This window comes from Elephantulus edwardii, unplaced genomic scaffold (genome assembly GCF_000299155.1).
Source record: "Elephantulus edwardii isolate Elephantulus edwardi_28Jun2011 unplaced genomic scaffold, EleEdw1.0 scaffold00003, whole genome shotgun sequence".
Lineage (NCBI taxonomy): Eukaryota > Metazoa > Chordata > Mammalia > Macroscelidea > Macroscelididae > Elephantulus > Elephantulus edwardii.
Genome location: NW_006399753.1, coordinates 35,414,156 through 35,436,934, shown reverse-complemented (window position 1 = coordinate 35,436,934; position 22,779 = coordinate 35,414,156). Strand labels below are relative to the sequence as shown.

General features: G+C 38.7%; 1 protein-coding gene across 1 annotated transcript in view; it reads right to left on the bottom strand.

Moving 5' to 3' along the window:
* Positions 1 to 3,098: 3,098 nt before the first annotated feature.
* The window catches only part of ITGB6 (integrin, beta 6), a 107,414-nt gene continuing 87,733 nt past the window's right edge, over positions 3,099 to 22,779 (bottom strand). Inside the window, exons 13-15 of the mRNA XM_006879369.1 lie at positions 19,777 to 19,896; positions 10,495 to 10,661; positions 3,099 to 3,197 (exon numbers count right to left, since the gene is read on the bottom strand). Of these exons, the coding sequence (XP_006879431.1) occupies positions 3,099 to 3,197; positions 10,495 to 10,661; positions 19,777 to 19,896 (386 nt within the window). The remainder of the gene's footprint in view (positions 3,198 to 10,494; positions 10,662 to 19,776; positions 19,897 to 22,779) is intronic.

Genomic DNA, 22,779 nt, shown 5'->3' with positions numbered 1-22,779 from the left:
TAACAGCTGTTTATTTCTCCACCACTTCCCTGCCTGCCCTCTTTCCCCATCTTCCCAGCTGACCTTCTTGATCTTTCTTAAACATGACACTGCTGACGTCTCAGGTCTTTGCACATTCTCACTTCCTTCCTTATTCAGGTCTCCCCTTACAGTTCTAGCAAAGGTGCCACTCAGTATTTTGTCCTGCTTTGCAGTCATTCTTTTCACTGCATAGTTTAAAACAGAAAACTTTGAACCAAAGTTCTTGCTAATGCTTTATTGGGAGGTGGGGTGTGAGGAAGTAGGAGGAGGGAGGGATCAGGAAAAGGCCAACAAACACAAGATGGTGCAGCATGGTGGACACTGCTCCCCCGGAAAACACAGGGGGCTGCTCACTCCTGGCTCATCTGCCGGATCCTTCCCAGCTCTGTCCCTAATTGATCCAAGTTCATCCATAGAGGGCTAAGGCTCTGGTCCTTACCTCTTGTGTTGTGTGGTCCTCTGTATAGCAGCTGGATAAATATATTGGGCCCTTACTATTATGTCAGTGATTGGGACAATGCTAGAAGAGATGGACAGTCACCATCTTGCAGTTGGGAAAATAAAGGAGAAATGTGATTTCTTAGTACCAATCAAAGACTACTGACATATAAAAAATAGTATGATTAAGGACTCTGCTTGGACTTTCCCTGTTCTTTCTACTAAAATGACTTTTCCTCAGCTCACTCCTTCTGTGAGCATTTGGTTCCTCCTGCTTACTTTTCCTGATTTGTAAAAGGACACCCTGGAATTCACCAAATGAATGCCCAGGAAACCAGTTCTGAACCTTGAAGAACTTGGTTTTACAAAATGTAGGATGATGCAGGTGTCCTAATTGGGCTGCAAATGACAATCATTCCATTTGGTCTCCTGCCTTCTGTGTCTTTTTTCTGCTCTTCTCTTTGATCCCTGGTTGAGACTAGCAGTGAGAGCAGGTCACAGAAGGATCCAGATATCCAAGAAGAGGAATTTGTGTCAGTAAATAAAAGGAATGATCATTCACCTAAGGCTTGTTATTTAAATTACCATGTTTATTTATGTCAACACAAAATACAATAAAACAACTTACAAAAAAACTCCATTTTATCTTCATGTAACATAAATCTTCAGTGAACAGAAGTACTACTATTAATGTTTTGGCCTTTTCAAGGTCCAGCCTTGAGCCAAAACAGTATTCAGAAAAATAGCAGATTTTTTTCTACTGTCTCCAGTAGACACACAAAGGAAACTTATGTTTTCTAAAATCCCATTCCAGTAATAATACAACAAACATCACAAAAAGTCCCATGCAGAGGTGACTACAACTGTTCTACCCCTATTAGTGAAACTTGCCTTTGCTCTAGATTCTTCCCAGATCCTGGGCTTTGGTCAAGGATGATATGCCTCACCCCTGCATGTATCTTAGTGACTGCTTATGAGTTCTTCTTTTAACATAGCAGTGCATCTGCCAAGTGTTTGAGTTAGAGACAAGAAAAAAAACAGGAAGCCTCCAAGTGGGCAAACGCATACAGCTCTCTCTGGGTAAAAGAACTAAAGAAACGTATGGAGGAGTCTGTAACAATCTAATGGGTAAGAATGAAACCTTCATTACATAGTGGACTGTCACCTAGTAAAAGGCTTCACACCACAATTTATTGAAAGATAATAAACAATGTATGAAAGTATAATACCTCACCTATATTACAGAAGTTTAGATGCTACTGATTGTTTCAGCATATTTTCAAATAATTGGTATTTATCATTTAGTGAAGTTGTTAAATGATACCAACACTCCACTAATAAACCCCATCTTGTTTAAAAAAAATTAAGAAATGACTTGGAGTGAGGATGTCTAGATTTGGGGCCCTGCTCTCCTACTCACTCCAAGCCTTAGTTTCTTCATCTGTAAAGTAAGACAAAATTATCCTGAATTCCATTACAGTTATGAGGGCCAAATTGGATGAAATTCCCTATTAATGTAGAATTAATATTAAGAGATAATATTCTAATATCAATTTATGGTTCCCTAGTTATCTATATATACTTTGCAGGTAAAATTGTACATTTAAAAGCAAATGTCTGATACATATTTACCATGTGCAGTTAAAATGTGAATGCTGTGCTAAGCAGAGAGGAAAAGAATAACTCTACAAAAGCCTGTGATGTAAAGGCTGATGGAGTTCATGAAAGACTTGAATAATCTCAGTGTGTTTAATCTGAAACTAGTGAAAATCCTATTCTTTTTAATCTATGTGCCTTGTGTACTATTTGAGCTCTTTTCATAAAGCATCACTGATTTTTGGTAAGTTTTTATAAAAAAAAATCAGAATTTTCATATAATACCTACAGCATTTAGATAACGGTAAAATTGAGGAAAATGATGAAAAATATGGGAGAAATAGTAGTGTAAAAAAAGAAACTATGTAGGGATTTTCTCCTCGAGTAATTAAAAATGAACTAAATGATAGCTTTATTTTTCTATTATACTAGCATCTTTCTAATTTATGAATTAGTCTTCATCTGGAAATACTTATATAAAAATATTAATGTTCAAATTTCGTCCTTACACTTGGGGTAGATTTTTTTTTTTGCTTCTTTCAGTGACAGTGAAAAATCATAGTTTCATCCCATCGATTTTTTTTTTTAAAAATTCCCTTTAGGAAAAGGCAGATACAGAAAAGTTTAAAAATTATTTGGCAAGTGGGGGTACACAGTGTGAGCAATGGACTTGGTGACTTTGCTGAGACAAAGAGTTCAAGTAGCTGTATTCCTGAAACAAATGAGATTCTCATTCCACACATTATTCAAATGCAAATCAGACCTCCATGAATCATTCTGATGATTTTTTGAGGCATTAATGCAACAGCTAATATTCCTCAAATGATCCCCAAAGTCACCTCCTTACTATGGATATTCCTCGTCTTGATTATTTTGAACCTGCCAACATAGTTTCTAACTTTCATACAGAGAAAAACTGATCTCCAAATGACCTATTATTATCTTAAACCAACCTCATTTCGATGGAACAAAGCAAGAAAAATTAAATAGTGCATTAACATTTCATATCAGTGAAACAGACTTTGGTGCTGCATAAAATAGTCCTACCCATCTATGGAAAGGTCCACCTTTTGCTTTTCCCTGTGTTTATAGGTTACATTTTTAAAAGTACTGGTAGAGCCTCTGTACAGTGGATTGGTTCCCTAAAAAAAGAAAAAGAGAGAAAGGAAAAACGGTTCAAGTAAAAGCATGCAATTTTATTATGCTATTTTAATATCCCTAAATAACTTCATTACTCTTACAAATTGGAAAGCAAAGTTAAGGTCAATATTGGAAGCCATTTGGATAATCTTGTTTTATTTAATATTTTTTACTTTTCAGATTTTAAAATATACTCACCCTCATTTTATTTTGTAATATGCAGAGCCGGTTTCATACATGCATTCTAAATATCAGATGACACAACTTTACTTGATGAAAGTGAGAGGACCTGAAGTTGCAAAAGATCAAAGACTAGAGCCTCCAACAGGGATAATGTTTTAACATCAAGAAAACAAAGGGTCTTACCACTGAGCCAATGAATGACATCATATTAGATGGATAAAGGATTAAAACTGTCAATGATTTCATCTAACTTGGCTCCGCAATCAACACCCTTGGTACCAGCAGTCAGGAGATAAGATGTATTGCTTTGGGCAAGTCCACTGTCAGAGACCTCTCCAAAATACTGAAGAGCAGTAGCGTTAGTCTGAAAACTATGGTGCACATGATTCAAGTCATAGTCTTTTCCATCACTTGCTATACATCTGAAAGCCAGATAGTGAATAACGATGAGAGAAGAAGAATTTATGTCTTTGAGCTGTAGTGTTGGAGAAGAGTACTGACCATCCCATGGGCTGTAAAAAGAACAAGGAGATATGTCTCGAAAACTGTGCAGCCAGAGTGCTCCTTGGAGGCAAGAATGGCAAAGCTTCATCTGTCATACTTTGGACATGTTGCTTGGAGAGGCTGTTCTTCAAAAAGGAGTATCATTCTTGGAAGGGTAGTGTCAGCAAAAGAGAGGAAGATACCCAATGAAATGGAATGACACAGTAACTGCACTAATGGCTTAAGAGTGTCAGAGATGATGATGAAGGCATAAGATAGGACAGGATTAAGATCTGTTGTTTATGAGGTCAATGCAAGTCTTACTTGACTTGATGACACCTAACAACAACAACAACAACAACAACATTTTGCATGGAAGGAGAACACTCATCTTTCTCCCCCCAAACAGCTGGTAGATTCGGACTACTTGCTTTTGGGTCAGCAATGCAACACCTTACGCACTAAGCATCGAAAATAGATGATATAATCTCTTTCTTTAAGATATGTGTTGCTTGAAAGAGCAATCAGAGACATAGATAATAATATTTTTTAAATGAGATCAAGTTTCAGAAGGATGAGCAACTAGTTGTCAAGGGGAATCAGGGGAAGAATCCCAGGAGAGATAGCATTTGGTCTGGATAACACAAAACCCAGTCAGCTTTGTTCATTAAAGAATAACAGTAGCAAAACAATAGTATGTAAGAGACCAATGTGGAGGGTCACTGTGTTGATGGAGAAGTCCCGGTTCCAAGGCAGGTTTTGCCCTGGGTACAATGGGGAGGTTGTATGTGATGGTCTCAATAGCTCCGACTGTGCTCCTGGGGCTGGAGATCTATTTCTAGGTGCTGACAGCAGTGTGACAATCCAGGAGGATCACATGTGGTGCTAGCATTGTGATATCCAGAAGGACCATAAAGGACTAAGCCTTTCTAAATGTTTTAAGAAACATCTAGTGTGATTGCTCAATCTCTATCTTTTGGGTTAGATGCTCCACACAGGTGCAAGATGTTTGGGAAAAGCATGGTTCTTCTATCACACAACTCAAAGTTGATCACACAAGCTTTGATGATAGCCTGGGTTCCTACCACAGCTTTATCACCAGACTTTACTCAAGCAAGTCTGGGGATGGCACCAAGAGTGGGTGCTCAACTTCGAACCTGAAGGATGGTGAACTAAACTCATCCAGTGGCATTGCAGAAGAAAGGCAATCTGCCTCTAAGAAAAGCTAATGGCCTAGTTCTATTCAGCTGCAACCAACTCAAGGACAAAGGGTTTTTTAACAACTCTAAGTTTTAATATATTCAACCAAGAGAAGAGAGATAATAAAAGTATCTGGCTCATACATGAAGAAAAGTACTTTAGCACGGCACCTAACACATTACAAGTGCTCAAGAAATGTCACCTCTTTTCATTAGTTCTAATTTATGACTTTCCATTTGGAATTACCTTTTCTTTTAGATTCTGGTTGTCCAGATTTTTTGTTTTGCTTTTGTGTTCTCTCTGTTACCTACCAGTGAGTAATTTTAGACTAACAAAGACTCCATGTGTGTTAAATTGAAAGTGTGCTCAATAGCATTTTCAGAGGCTGAATTTTTGGATGTAGATGACCAGCTCTTGCTTCCATGTTGCCTATGTATAGGCTCCAAGCTCTATTCTTTAAATTAGCCTTCAAGTATGTTATCCATTGTCCCATCTGCAGACTCTTTATATCCTGAAAAGGGTTGTAAAGATATTTTCTCCCAGAGTTTTGGTGGTTTTAAAGTTTCTATGTTAGCTCTGAAAACCCACTGGAGGGTCAGCTATGGGTAGTTCCAACTCTGAGGCACATCACAAGCTCACTCGAAGGAAGCTCTGGTAGCCTAGTGGTAAGGAGTTGCACTGCTAACTCAAACACATGTGGTTTGAATCCACCAGGGAAAAATGAACAAATTCCTTCCATATAATTTATGCCTCTGAAAACCCACTGAAAGGTCAGGTATGAGTCAGTTTCATCTCAATTGTACACAACAATTTGTTCACTTAAGAGGACAAGTCCAAGTACCACCTCTGATCCTCTGAATTACTAATTTTTTTTATGTTGACTTTCTAATCACCATGAATTACAGAGTTGGTAACAATTGGTAGGCATATATTTGAAAATACGTAATTGTATCTGTTTTCCTGGTACAATCCTTCAGCTCTCATAAGAAGTGAATGCACTTGGCATTTCTTGGCCTCTTCAACATTACCTCTCCTCTCACTGCCCTTAGGTTCTCTTCAGTGTCTTCATTGTGAGCATGGGATTACACTTGCATTCGTTTCTATGTTTCCCAGAATGACTGATTTCTGAGCGACGTGTTGCCTATATAAATATCTTTGGGAGGAGATGATATCACTATATACAGAGTACAGTCAGGAAAGAGGCCCATTGACTGAAGTAGGGTGAGGGATGAATATAAAGTCACCACATTGCTTTCACTACTGGGTAACCAGCCTGGATACATCTGAGGAACCTTCAGTACTTTTTTTATGTCAAACACTGCATGGACTTATGCATGGACTGCATTGAGCTTATATTTGGAGGGTGAAGAAGAGGCTGATGTGGTCTTAACTCAAAGGACAATGAACTGCAGAGGGCAGTAAATGTGCAGACAAAAAATGTTTGTGGGATTCCACGTAGGTTAAGATACAGGAGGCTTATGTCAGTTGCAGAAGAAGATAGGCTCAACTAAATATGAAAGAGGGAAAATATTATGGGTGCAGACTGGTGAGGATGGATGGAGGATGTCCTGAAGGTCAAGAAAGGGTTAGTGAACAAGAAATTCTGAAAGGGTAAATAGGCTTTCAATAGGTCTTTCTCTGGTTTGTGTAGGTCTGGGTTCTTGTTTGCACGTTCCACCTCATATAATATCCAATATATGATGTCCAGTACCCTACACTTAATATTATTTATATGGACTATAAAGAACAACAACAACATAAAGAAGGGACTTGAGTTTCAACTGACTGAATAACATAATCATATCTAGAGTTCTTGGATTCCCATTTACCTCAAGGTTAGCCACAATTTGTTGTGATCCACACAGTTAAATGCCTTTGCATAATCAATGGAGCACAGATTGACATTCCTTTGGAGGATGGATTGATACAGTAGCTGGGACAATAGGGCTTGGTGTGTTGGGATCAGTGAGACTGGGTCAGAACAGGGCAGGCTTCAGAGCTGTTATATGTAGGGTCACTATGGGTCGCGGGTGACTCGACGACACAGAACAACATTCAGAGTTGCTTCCTCTAGTCACATGAAGGTCACAATCTCCCTAAATAGAACTGCCAATGGAGATGTCAAATATAGTTTGGTTCCATTTTGAGTGGGCCTACACTCCATTTTCAGACAAGGTCAGATTCAACTCAATCATCTGATCAATCATCTAGGGAGTCACCAGGCTGATTTCTCTCAGGAGTCCAGGGGATACTAATTTGGGCTGTGGATTCTGCAAGTACAATGGCACATTCTGAAAGCTTGAAAAAGTGGTAATGAGAAAGCTCTCTGCCATGACCCGCAGGTCTGTTAATGATTGCCTAACTGCCAAACGCAGACCTGATTTGCTTAGCATAGTACAAAATCAATCCATGACGGCTAGAAATGTCAGCCTGAACATTTTCTGCCTTTAGTTAATGACTTGGCATCCTAGAAAAAGTCCAATCAAAGATGAATTTAAATATCTTCCATTTGTGTTTCCATAAATAATATGGATGGGGAGGGGGGCTATTTTTAAAACTGTAATGGAAAGACAACCTTTCTTTATTGCGATGATGAAATGTTTCAAAATGCAAAGACAAAGCTCTTCCTCACCCTAAGAACCTGTGTCCAATGAGGACCAACATGTCAGGAGACCTCACGAGTCCTTACTGTCCCTGCTGTTGCTGGAAAATTGAAAACCAGATTCTCTTCTTGAAGGAGGAACAGGGTTTCGATTAAAACAAAACAAAACTACCTGAATTTAATTGAAGACCCCAAAGTGGATGCACTGAGCAACTTCCCTCCCAGAAAGATGTATTAGTGAAATTTGAATTCAATTATTTGAATTAAACCTCTTTTGCATCCAAGAGAATAATTATTACCCAGTCATTATCTAGTCAAGAACATCAAACATTCGTTATTCAAAGAAACTCAATTTAACAAGGGAATAATATTTTTCATTTATGCTTTTATCTGTTTAATGCACAGGATTTTGTCCTATTTTAGATGAAGAAACAGCAGCAAAAATTCAGCATTTGAATTTCAGTCATGTTCTGCATCCTAAGGGAGAACAATTCATGTTTTGGGGAAATTAACTGTTAATTAAAATGTTATTTTAAAGATATTAATCATTTGTCAGTACTTATGCCTTTGTATGTGAACATGCAAACGTGCTGGCTAGGAGATAGACATCACATAATTGCTCAAATGCTTGTCTGCAGAGCACCTGCTTGTTATTTCTGGGAGGGTCAAGAAAAGGCTGTTCCTGGAAGAGCTGGCTACAATTAGATGATTCCAGTTACAGGTCTGCCATTCAGGAAGAGTCTGGGAAACCCCTTAACCTCTCTAAGCCTCAGTTTCCTTACCATCTATGTGGGAATACCATGATGAATTCACAGAGCTGGTAGTTGCTAAGCTAACTGCTGATTCTGTTTTCTTACGTGTGCCAAAACCTGTCTTTTGCTTTCTTTCCCTTTTTTGACAATTGTCAGGCATTCATTTGACAGCTGGTGAGAGTTAAAAATTCTATCTATGGCTATGCGATCAGCTGAAGTTAACTGTCCCCCAATCATTACCTCATTAACACCAACTTCTAAATCTTCAGGCTAGTCCCCCAGGCTACATTTTACATTATTGTTGTTAACTCTGACTCAGAGATCTATGTTCAACAAAACTTTGTCCCATTCTGCAGCTTCCAAGAGATGGACACAAAGCATCTTCTCATTGCAAAGCCACAATTTATTCTCTCAAAGATTTTGCTTAATAAGGAAAGAGATACAAGAAAAGATGCAACTGTAAACGAACACATCACCTAAATTCAACAATTATCACAATTTTGCTACAGTTGTTTCAACCATCTCCCTTTCTTCTCTCTCTGTTGGTCAAAGTATTTTTAAGCCAATAGTCATCTTAATTTCCTTTCACATCTCTCTTAATGTCTTAAAAATATGGATATTTATGAATTAAACTATGATGATATTATCACATCTAATTAAGTTAATAATTAGCCCTTACTTCCTTCTATATCTGGTTCATACTACAGTTGTCTCAAAAATGTCATTTGACAGTTGGGCTATTCAAATTAAGACCTAAACAAAATCCATACATTGAATTGGTTTGTTGTGCCTAAAGACATTTCTAGCAGGAAGATAAAATAATTCATTGGTCATTGTTATATATAACCATATATAGTGATTTGTTTGAAGTAAATACATAAAATAAAAGCATCATTTATTAATTTAAACTTATCCAAAACAGAAAATTTCTTTTGCTTTAGGAACTGTAAGGCCTATAGGCCTATAGGAAAAAAGTTAGCATCAATTTATCTGAGCAGGTGATTTCCATTGAGCATTGCAGCTGTCCATATTTTCCCAATGATATCAACTGTTTTTAGAATCAACAAAGTAAGATAATTGCTATTAGATAGCTGGGCACACCATTAGAGATAGAGAGATGAAATTAAAACCATGAAATTGCTTCTATGAGTCTCCAGAAATGTAATTATCTCTCTAGTGGAAGAGAAACACAGAAAATTGGAGTCCTGTTTTGTGTTTGCCTGCTGTGAAGAGGAGACGCTGAAATTATATCTATGGAGTACATACGCATAAAGGTTGACATGTTTTCTTGAGGTTGCTGTTTAAAATTTATCCTATTCAGTAAAACTATTTTCTTGAGGTTGCTGTATAAAATTTATCCTATTCTATAAAACTAACTGGATGGTATTTTAAAAGTCTTTGGAAGTTTGCTTTGTAACCTATTGCAAATAATGGACATTTCCATGGAAATAGACATGAATTGTAATATTGCCCATGAACTTTACCTCTTTAGCTGTAACATAACTGGTTTATGGAAATGTTCAGAGACAGCAGCACCTCTGCTTTATCAAATGAAGCCTGAGGAATCCTCATGGGGTGAGGAAGTGCTGATAAAATATATCCCTTGCTGTCCCTAAGAAATTATGTCATGCATTTCACATGACTCTGCCAGTTGCTGTCAAGTCAACTCTGACTTGTGGCAACTTTACGTCATTGCAATGTAGAACCACATGCTATAGAGTTTTCACAGCTGTGAACTTTTGGGAAGAAATAGATAAATTTTTCTTCCAGTGTCCCTCTGTGTAGGTTTGAACTGCCAATCTGTTAGTTATCAAGCATTTAACCATTTGTACCCCCTGAGACTCCATGGAAGTCTCCCATTCTTACTGAGAGACAAATTCTTACTGAGAAACAAATGTATAGTATGAGAGTTGTTCAGCTCCAAATCAGAACAGGAGTCAAAGTTGGGGACAAAGTGAGTGGAATAAAGAACAGAATAGTCAAATTTTCTTTTATAACAGAAGAAAGTTGAGCCCCTAATCTTTTCTACAAGGCTGATTACTCCCACAGACCAGCACGGTCCCCTAAGTTTTCACCTACCGTTTGCCACTTGGCCTTTGATCGCTCTGCCTCAAATTTGGCTACTTCTTTGCGATCATGAAATGACACCAACAGCTTCCAAATGCACAGTAAGACAACCCCAATGAGAAGAATAGCCAGCGAAACCCCCAGCATGATCATGGGGATGTTTGGAGGTTTGGGACAATCTGTGGAAACAAAGGAAACTATATTAAGAAGGTGGCACAGTTAATGTTTTTACATAGGGGCAGAAATTCTCATTAAATTTTCCTCTTATGTTTTTCCTACAGCAGTTAGATGCTGTCCAGTTGACAATCAGTCATAGCAACCCTCTGGGCAGCAGATCTGAACACTGCCCTACCTTGCTCTATCATCATGATCGCCACCTTACTCCAACCCATTGTCCGTCCGTCTTGGAGTCACTGTGTTCATCCATATTGTTGAGGATTTTCCTCTCTTTCACCAATCTTTTGCTTTTCTCAGTACAATAGCTTTTATTATGCAGTTGTTATTTTGGTTCTGTGCTGTTGAATTGGACCCTCCAGCAGTTTTTTAGAGGCTATAAATTGCATGGAAGAGACTGCTCAACTTTCTCCCAAGAAGCAAGCAGCTGGTGGATTTGAACTGAGCTCCTTTGGAATGGCAGAACAACTCTCTCTCTCTCTCTCTCTCTCTCTCTCTCTCTCTCTCTCTCTCTCTGTGTGTGTGTGTGTGTTATTGATACCTTTTTTCTTTGGCAGATTTTAAAAAAAATGATTTATTGAAAGATATCCTTATTGTTGTTGTTGTCAAGCTGATTCTGACCCATGGACACCCTGTACATGGAGAGTAGAACAGCTTCATAGCATTTCGAGTCCATGACTTTTTTTAAGATGACCAGGCCTGTGCTTAAAGTTTTTTGGAAGAGTTTGAACCACCAACCTATTTACCCGTAGTAACTTAGCCAAGCAGGAAGCTAACATCCTTGTATTTCTACAAAGTAGAACAAAAGACAATGCAATTAGTTGTATAAAATAAATGAGTGTGTATTTCAGGGTCAACACACAAAAAACCATTGAATCCAAGAAGGATAATTAGTGCATGATGGCTATTTTAAAGGACCATGAAACAGACAATATGTGGTTTATTCATGAAAAAATTATGTCTTTCAGATCCAGGATAAGGTAGAATGGAATGTGAGTGTGTAATTAGTTTCTGGGGGATTTTCTTGAATCATGAGTAATATACAAGATTATATTAAAGAGTAAATAAAAGCTACTTTTGGATAGATTAGTATTAGTTGGTTTCAGTTCTCTTTCACAAAGAGAAAACAATCATGACTTTAAATACTGGTTGTTTAACTCTGATGCTCTAGTGTTGTCAGATACCACAATGTTGATGTGACAGAGTAAAACTGCCTGAGAGGGTTCATGGCTGAAAACCTTATGAAAGCAGATTGCCAGATGTTACTTCCGTGGGACTACTTGATGGATTTGAACTACCAACCTTGCTGTCAGCAGCTGAGATTTAGTGTTCTGGGCAGTTAGTTCCCGGACAGAACTTGGGGTTCGAGTCCCATCAGTCTCACCGGTTACTGAATTCCATCAAGCTTCTTGATTTCTCTGAACCCCAGGACCCTCATTTGTAGAACAAAAATGTGGAAGTGCAGTATTCCCTTCGCTTCTCCTATGTGAAGAGGCAGCTAATGTTAAAGTATGTTAATGTAAAGTGGTTATGTTATCACACCACCATTTCCTCGCCTCCTTTCCTGGATATTCTGATTAGTGGGTCTTGGACAACCAAAGCCAAACCAAATCCATTGCCAGCAAGTCTGTTCCAATTCCCATTGGGTCTCCAAAGCTTTTCGGGGGGAGATTGTTCCTCTTTCTCCCTCAGAACAACTGGGAGATTCCAATAGCTGGCCATTTAGTCAGCAGCCTGACTTGTTATACATTAAGGCCCCAGAGCTGCTTGGGTCTTGCCTTGTACCTCAGGCGATTCTCATCTTCAGGGAAGTTTGGGAAAGCAGATGTCCTCTATGGTCCTCTCAATATCCTATAAAACATTATTTTGCCTTTGCTGATGGTATTAATATAATTTTGCAATTATCCAGTGTCTTCCCTCATTGACAGCACAATGACTAATAATCCTTGCAATATGCCTAGGAGATGATGCATTTCTTAATGAAACATTATAATTAAGCTCTCTTCTTACATTAAAAAAATCCACATTAAAAATATCATTAAATATCTGCGTCCCTCTGCAAGAAGTCAGGCAAAATTCATGGTATCTGGGGAAGAAATAAATCATGCTTAGTTTATCCCAACTCTTATTGCTTTTAGATATTTAATAAGGAGAGTTATACACATAGGAATAGTCACACTGCTTTCAAGGGAAAGATCTATAGCCAATTTGAATTTGAGTGGGACTAATGACCCCCTAGCAGCATGATGCCTGGGCTCACACACTTTTGTTCTTTGGCCAAAGAGCCATGTAAGGAGATTATGCAGAAATAAGTAAAGAAGCTAATGAAAGAGCTACAGTAGGTGTGGAGATCTAAAGCCTGTATTCTGGCATAGCAAATGAACCGTGGCTGCCTCTAATAGGTTAGCAACACTCCTGGGAAGAAAGCAGCAAGCTCGTGTCGATGGGAATATACACTCGGCCCATCTTGACTAAGAAATGTCTGGGGTGGGGCATAACATGTTCCTGCTCAAAGCAAGATGAAATGTGGCTAAGACCATGCAATCAGAATATGAATCAGGGGAACCCTTTAGTGGGGAATAATGGAAGAATAGATGAGAAGATGGCAGAAGAAAATTATTTTAAAAGCTTGATGTCATGATTGCTTAGTGTCAGGAAATTGCACTGCTAACCCAAAGGCACACAGTTTGAATCCACCAGTTACTCCACGGGCAATTTCCTCCTATGCAATTTACTGCCTCCAAACATCTGCTGAAGGGCTAAGTATAAGTGGGTACATAACAACAACAATGTCATGGAGAGTCATAATTTTCAAGAAAAGATTTCCCCTATTGTGTTGTTGCTGTTGTTACATTCTGACAAGTTAGAACTTACTCATGGCTGACCCTCCAGCAAGCTGGTGGAATTCAACCCTGCGCCTTTGGGTTGGCACCTCCTTGCCATTAAGCCACCATGGCTCTTTAAGCACATATGATAGAACAGAAAATGCTACTTTTTATACTCTAGTGTTTACTGCGATGATAAGTCTGAATACCTTTTTCTGGGTGGAAGAAGACTTTATCACTGGACGCACTGATGCCTGTCAAGTCAAGATCAGTGATAGACACTAATTGAAATGAAATTCCTGAGTGGTGCAAATGGTGAATGTGCTTGACTGCTAGCCCAAAGGATGGAGAGTTAAAGCCACCAAATCTATCCAGAAGTGCCTCGAAGAAATGTATGGAAACCTGCTTCTGAATACTCCATCCACTGAAAATCTTCTGGAGCACAGTTCTAGTCTCACACACGAGACTGCCATGCGTTAGAATTGAAATGAAATTTAAAATGATGTATGTTATTGCCATGTACCATCGAGTTGAATAAGCTCTTAGCTGACCCTGCAGCAGGTTTTCAGAGGCTGTAAATTGCATGGGAGGAGACTGTCCATCTCTCTCTAAAAGAGCTGCTGGGATATTAGAGTCACTTACTTTTGGGTTAACAGCGCAGTTCCTTAACCAGTAGGCCACCAGAGCTCCCTAAAATAATGTATGTAGCTTGCTTAATATTTATGTTGAGCAGTGCTGGTCGGACATATTGTTGGGATTGAGATGTTCATGATGATTATACAGCCAGTGGGAGGCAGTGTAGCACAGTGGTTGAGAGAATGAGTTTAATTTGAAAGGCTGCTTGAACTTCTGACCAACTCTGGCACTTAATTGCTACAACCCAGAAAATTTTTTAACTTTTCTTTACCTCAATTAAAGACAATAATTAAGCACTCAGCTTTTAAATGAAAGGTTGGTGGAATCTTAATAGGAGGTGTTTGCCCATCTTTCTCCTGTTGGGCTACCTGGTGGATTCAAATCACCTAGGAAATCCTGTGAGGCAGCTCCACCCTGCCCTACAGATCACGCTGAGATGAAATCAGTTCAATCACACACAGTAACAACCTGCTCAGTTAATTTACCCATCAATAGAAATAATAGCAGTGCCTTTATGTGGTTGTTGAGGATACTAAATAGATTAACATATGGGAAACATACAGAACAACAATTGCTGTTTGTAAATACTTCACGAGTTAAAATTGTTATATTACTATTACTACAACAACTATTGCTGCTGCTGCTGCTGCTGCTGCCACTGCTGCTGCGATAAATGTACCCCTCCCTCTTTCCCATCCTCAAAACCTCAAGGATCTGGAACATTCATGTTGAAAGCTTGTGTGTAACATTCACACTGCTTGTCGCTTCTAGCCAGAAAGGCTCCTTCCTAAGCATCATTCCCTGACTCCCAACGAGGCTCTTATTCTCGGCAATTCCCTCCAGACGTGAGAGAAGATGAGCCAAGTTCCATGTCCACAGGCACCCTGACGCTGAAGCCTCACGTGGTTTCTTAGTTCTCTCAGAAGATTCTGGGAATCATTAATCACGTCTTCCCATTTCATCTGTGCTCTGCAGGCCTGCACCGCCATGGGCTGCAATTCTGTGTGGAATCAAAGCAGCGGCTCAGACACCCACCATGAGGGGAGGGGCAGGGGGCTCAAACCAGCAAACTTGTTTTTGTTGTCTGAAACAAATTTTCCCCAATAAAATGAAAGTTATAAGGAACAACTTTTATTTCCACATGACTTACTTAAAGCTACTATTGGTCACAAACAGGGGGTATAGTTGAAGAACTTAGATTTTATAAAATAGACAACGGAGAAGTAGCTTTATGGTATTTCCAGTAATTGTTGCATGTAAGGATTCACTTTATGTTTCCTTAAGTAATGTGTTTTTTATATATGCATTCTAAAGAAGTTGATTCCATTTACATGAGGATTTCTAGAGTAAGTCTCGAGGTGCACTCTGTCCACGAGGGCATCTAGGTCATGTTCATAACCTGGGCTGAGCTTTTACTGTCATGACCTTTTCCTCTCCCTTGCCCTACAGTGTGTTATTTTTCTTATCTTGCTTTCTTTAGCTGCTTATAATATCTTTTTAGTTAATAGTGACATTGCATTACTGCTTACACTCCTCGGTTTTTATACCCTTTTTTAATAAATAAAATTTTTATTTTATACTGGTTAACTTAAAAAGTTCATATACCTTGTTTTTCACAACAGATCTTTCCCATTTCCTTTCCTCACCCTTCCCTCCCCCCACTGATTTATGCAATCCTAAAATTAACACCCCTCCACCATCACTCATCCTCACTCCTCTGCTTCCCCCTCCCTTGGCTCCTCATACACATTCTACAATAACAGCCTTATATAACATTTGTCCTTATGGGACTGAGTTAGTTCACTTAACATAATGCTCTCCAGTCCCTCCCAAGTTAGGTAGTGATTTACAAAATCACTGCTCCTGTGTGCTGCATAGTATTCCATCACGTGATGTACCATAATTTCTCAATTCATTTCATTGTGGTTGGACATCTGGGCTGTTCTTGAAATGGTAAATAATGTTGCTATGAACACTGGTGTATAGTCTCCACTTGTACCCAGTTCTCCTTCTCTCAAGGTATATTCCAAGCAGTGGAATAGCTGGGATATATGGAATTTCTATGTTCAGCTTTCTGAGGAAACGCCAAACTACCTTCCAGAGTGGTTGTACCATTTTACAGTCCCACCAACAGTGTATAAGAGTTCCTAAATTGCCACAGCCTCTCCAACATTTAGTACTTGATGCCCTGTTAAACTTTGCCACTGATATTAGCGTGAGATGATATCTCATTATGGTTTTGATTTGTATCTCTCTTACTGCCAGTGATTTTGAGCATTTCTTCATGTCTGTTGGTCATACGGATATCTTCTGTGAAAATTCTTCCCATGTCTTTTGACCATTTTGTAATTATGTTATCAGGTTTTTTCTTGTGGAGGCCCTGTAAGATTCTGTAAACTTTTGATGTGAGACCCTTGTCTGAAATAGTATTGCCAGATGTTTTTTCCAAGTCAACAAATTTTCTTTTCACTCTGTTGGAAAATGTTTTTTGATGCACACAGAGATTTAGTCTTTAGGAGGTCCCATTCATCAATTTTATCCTCTCTAGACTTCATTTCTGGCTGTATATGGCAGTTTCTTTATACCATAGACTGGCCCTCTAAGTTTGTCTCATAAAGTTTATGGTTTGGGGCTTTATTCCCAGGTCTCTGATCTACCTTTAGTTGATTTTTGCATATGGTGTGAAATGAGGAACCTAAGAGGTATCAGTTTAATATCTTTTTTTAAAAAAAATGATTTTATACTGGTTTACTTACAAAGTTTATATCCATTGTTTTCATACCAGATTCCCCCCCTTTCCTTTATCCACCACTCCCTCCACTTATCAAATTGTGCAGTCCTATTATTCACACACACACACACACACACACACACACACACACACACACACACACACTTCACCCCTCTGCTCCTCCCTCCCCACCTTGGACCCTCGTACTTATTCTACAATAATGATCGTATACAATATTTGTCTTTATGAGACTGAGTTACTTCATTTAGCATAATGCCCTTCAGACCCAAGAGTTATCAGTGTGATACCTTTGGTTCAAGTTAAGATTAAAAAGTATATTTCATCAGCACAGGATACTCAAGCACAAACACAAAGCACATATGTCTTAAAATCAGCCTTGCTGCTTTTGTCTGGGACAGAATTTGGATTTTAAGCTTTTGAGTAGAGGAGAATGTCTCTAATAGGAGCTGCTGAGATCTGACATAATGCAGCTGTCACTTTTCTCAGAAAGACGTTAAGGGAGACATCATTTAGAGGACAGAACGGGTGAGGGCAGCGATATTCAAATGGAGGACCTGAGACCATCTGCATCAGTCATGTGTGTAGTTTTGAGAATGCAGACTCATGGGCCACTCAGCTGGTCTACTGACTAGGATGCAGGTTATTGTACATTTATTTTCCTTACTAGCTCCCAGGTGAGTGTGATGACTAAAATTTGAGAATGTCTAAATCAAAGCATAGGGAGCTCTGGTGTCACAAGCCACAGCTAGTTGTGCTGCTACCCTGAAGACAGTGCCTCTCTCGCTGTTCAACTCCACCAGCACTTCCACAGGATAAAGATGAGCAACTCCCTTCTGTATGATTTAGTCGCAGAAAGCAAACGGAGGGTGGTCAGAAAGTTGCTTCGAACTCCACATAACTGGGTTTGAGTTTGAAATGAAAATATCTTCACTACATATTTCTTTTCTACATAACATAAATGAGTCTGTTCTCTCTTCACTGAAGATAGGCTTGGTTTTCATTTCAGTACTTTCGAGTCCTAGGTTGATGCCATGGATGGAAATTTGCCAAAGCAGGGACTCTCTGACATCCTCTGCAAATCACATCCTTTCTCATTTGCTCATTAGTGTCTTGTGATTCAACACTGTCTTGTAATGACTCATTAGTGTAGGTCAGGCATTTATATGCATTATTCCACTTAATCCTAGAGTCAATCCCTGGAATAAAGTACTGTTTTTCCCCCATTTAACAAATGAAGAAACACTCAGAGGGTAAATAGCTTTCAGAATGTTGAACTGCTATTAAATAACAGAAAGGAATTGAACCAAATTTTTTGCCTGTTTCAAAACTCATTTTCCTATCTGTTTGTGTTATAAATAAATCTGTATACATTAAACGGGGCAAAATTAGAAAAACTTCTTCAGCATAATCAAATACCTTCAGTAAATGCATCACTTGGTCTTGGAGCTCTGAAGCATAATCAAGTGGGATATCAAAGTCTATTGGCATCAGAGTCTATAAAGGCAATGTTCTATCTACCTCCTACTTTGGTGAGCAGTTTCTGACCATGCTGAAAGGGATCAGAGTAGAAGTGCCCTGTCAGAGTGGGAGAGAGCTCTCACGGCATCGTCTGTGGTGCTAACCCAAAGGCTAAGTGTCTCCCCTGGTTCAAATGCACCCACCATCTGAGGAAGAAAGATGAGTAGTCTTCTCCTGTTAAGATTTATGTCTCAGAAACTGACAGAATGTCACTATGAATTGAAACTGATTCTACATACAGCTGTTATTGTGTTGTTGATTGCTATCAAGTCAAGCATAACTCATAGCAACCCTATTGAACAAAGTGCCTGAAACCTTTGTACAACTATTGTCATTTATCAAAGTTCATAGAGTTTCCCAAGGCATGTTGTTTAGGAAGCGGATGTACAGTAGGGGGAAAAGAAATATAGAACAAAACTTAAAATCATAAAAATGACCAAGCTTACTGATCTGATGGAAACTGACAGACTTTCAAAGACCATGGCCTTTGGGCTCCTGTCAAGCCTGAAACTGAAAGAAAATACCCCTGTGACTCACCTTCCAGCCAAATCATATATAGACCTGTTGTTTTTGTGTACCATAGAGTCAGAACTGACCCATAACTGACCCTCCAGAGGGTTTTCAGAAGCAGTAAATTGCAAGGGAGGAGGCTGATTGCCCATCCATTTCTCATAGAGCATCTGGTAGCTTTGAACTACGTGCCTTTATAATTGCAGCACAGCTTCTTGCCATGATGCCACCAGAGCTCTCTCTCTTTCTAGGCCTATAAGATGATAAATAATACTTGGGAGGAAGAAGCTTCTTAGAACAATCAACCATATACAATGAAAACTGCAAAACTTACCCAAGGATAAAGCGTAACAGCAAGGGAAGAATAGGACAGAGGGATATATGGAAATGAGATTCACAGGAGGAAATGAGAGGAATGCTGTCATAATATGAATATTGCAAGTTAGGTCATGAAGCATAATTTGTATGACTTGTCGAATGGAAAACCAATTAACTCTCTGTAAACTTTAATTAAAACTTACTCTAATCAATAAAAAGTTAGCAATAAATAGCCTTCTCGTTTTTGCTTCTCTTTGACACTCTTAGCTAAAGAGCCTTCTTTTGCTTATATTTCTTTTAATCAGGCTGTCTTTCAGCCAAGGCAAATGGATAGGAGTTCATGACTGGTAAAAAGACAATTCATTTTGTTATCTGTTCTTAGAGACACTGAGAAATGGCAAACCTTCTAACAAGTGTCTTTCTATACTTGAGAAAGTAAAGAGGCACTTCATAAAAACTTTGGAAATGTCTTTCCTGACAGGCTACACAAACTGTTTCTAACTGTTTTCACCTTTTCTGTGCAGTATCACTCACCATTGACGGGGGGGGGGAACCACCCACCTTTCTCACTGATGCCGTGAATGAAGGTTCTCCCCTCGTTATCTGTGGTTATTAGGAAGGTAATGAGACATTCATTTTCTCCTTGCAGAGAGCAGGCAACAGAACTGTCCTTTGAAAAATCTGTAGATAAAGGAATCATTCACTACGTTAAAAGAGATTCCAACAGAGATTATTTTTAAACAAGGTAGTATTAAGTTTTAATCCGCATACTGAATTTTCAACTTTGCAGAAAGGAACAGAAAGGGGTATAGGATGTTTCTCACAAAGTGAGGTTTTAGCTTTCACTCACGTTCCAGAAGAACGGTTCCAGGTGCGGCCAATCAAGACTGACCATCAAATGCACCTGTCAAGTTGATCGGGCAGGATTTCAAAAGAGTGAAAATGTTCTAAGATTAATACCACGAGCTGTCTCAGGAACGGGGCGACTCCGTTACGATTATGAGAAGCCAGTATATTCTTCTTTAAAGAGCATCTGAATGCCTGCATTGCATTTCTGAAACCCTGCCATTGAGCTGGTTTGGCGCTACGTCATTACTGACCCCCTAGTGGTTTGCCAAGGCTGTAAATCACATGAGAGAAGGGTGCCCAGTTTTCTTCCTCTGAGCTGATGGTGGATTCGAACCACCAGAGAGGCATGGCCTTTGAGTTACCAGCCCAACTCCCTAAGGACTTTAGAAAGAGACGTAATCCAAACTGATACTGATACTTACAAAGGAAACTTTTATACAACCTAGTCACAATTGCTGCTTATATATTGCCATAGCAGTAACTAGAAATTATCAGGAAATTAAACTCTTATGTAACAGAGAAGCCATAGAATACAAATAAAGCCTAGATCAAACAGAACTCAAATGACAATTTGCTCAGTGTTAAATATAGCCCTTTTCTCAATTTCTAAAGAATCAGAATCTAGTTTTCCTCAGATCCTTTTCAACAGAGCTTTTCTTTTTCTTCTGGAGCCTAATCAAGAGGCAAAAATTGAAAGCCATGACAGAAACTAGAAATAAAGCAACAGTTAATAATAATTTCTCAGAAATCCTAATGGTCCAGCTTCTATGCCAAAATGATGTGGCATTTGCCTACTTAAAACAAACAAACAAACAAAAAAGGAAACAAAAAAACTTTTTCCCTCCCGAAAACTTGTAACAAGAATTATCTTTAACCCAGAATTTTTTTATAAATATGGTCTAAAAAGTGTATGTTATGGAAAATGGGGTCAGAATACTCACACTAGGACTGATGATGTCCAGATAATCTTGGACATATGCTTGTAAGTTTATAACCTTGCTAATTAGCTTAAAAAAGAAAAAGGGCTTTAACAAAATGGGATTCTCATGTGTTTCACAGATTCTAATAAAAACAAATAATGGATAAAAAATCATTTAAAAAATGCCATGACCATGGAAAGAAATACTAATTTGCTGTATATGCATTTAATTTATAAGATAAAAAGCTAATGACAGAGGCTGTGAAAAGTATGTCTTGTATCCATAAAAAGGACTTGTAGAACATTTAGCAGTGCAAATAGGATTTGTGATAGAAGATTTAAAAGGACAAACTGCGTCTTGAACTCATAAACCACTAATAATATTATCGTTACTAGGTACCATCAGGTCAAACTGATCCATGCCTACCCCTGTGGTGGGTTTTCTGAGTCTGTTAATCAATTGCATGGGAGGAGGTTGTTCATCTCTCTCTCTCTCTCTCTCTCAGACCACCTGGTAGATTTGAACCACTTGCCTTTGGGTTAGCAGTATAGCTCCTTACCCACTAGGCTACCAGAGCTTCCTAAAAGTAATTATAATGTTTCCATGTAGGTGATTGTGACTCATCAGAAAAGCATGAGTTTCCAGGCAGAAGCTAGGTTCCATAGTGTTTCTGACAGAACTCTTCAGAAGCAGACCTTCCAAAATTAGATCTTTCGAAAGATTATCATGCTTTTCTTCTGGGTGAACCCTAACACTCTAATTAGAAGCCTTTCTCTCTTGACCATCTCCCAAACGCTTATGATCATCTCATCTAATTGACCTGGGAGTTTCGAATATTCAGATTCTAGGGATCCACCCCAGGGTATCCCGACTTGAGGTCACAGGATCTTGTGCTTACATTTTCATGATCTGGTTAATAAGGTGATTATGATTAAAGGATTTGAGAACCTTCAAGAATATAGTTAATCTTTGTATTATCTGAGATTTGCATTCTTTCATATACTCAAGAGGAACAGCTACACATATAGTTCATACTTGAGGTCATTTTTAAGTGGCTTTCATGACACCTTCATTCTCTTTGGAAAGTTTTCCTCTTTCTCTCTGGCCTTATGGAACTGGGAGTGCACACCACTCTATTTAAATATTCTTACTGGAACATCTGATTCTCAGATAGAAAATATGTGGACTGCTTATAATACATCTTTCAGCTGTAATATTAATCCTACTTTTTTATTTTCTCTTAAATAGCTGCACTGAAGCAGAGGGAGTCTTAATTTACTTGGCCAGGATTATTTAAGTTTTAATGGAACTGCTAATATGACCTTTGAGTCACGACTCCCGTCCTGCTTTAATTACTTCACCACTCCTTTTCATTAATGTTACAACTCTAGACGCAGCCTGTTTTGTAGAGTTTGGGTATTGAAGTGGTATTATTGAATGGGCACTGAAAGGACCCAACCTAGGCTGCAGATTTGCATAATTAACTTCTAAGTTTTTCCTTTGTTGTTCATTAAAAAAAGAAAATTGACCATTCTTTTTTTTTCCTTTTTCCTTTTAACACACCGTTGTAACTACCAGCAGTGCTGGTGTGGAATAATACATTGAAAATAAGGTCTTAGGCACACCATGAAATCAGAGAATGGAGGTAAGGAAGGTCTAGGAAGGATGTGGAAAATAGAAACCTTTTACACCATTGGCTCAAGAAAGCGATGCGTTTGCAAACTCAGCTCTCGGGGCCAGTCAGAAGTTCTCAAAATTAAAGCATTTCTAAAAAAAATTTCAAAAGAAAGAAAGA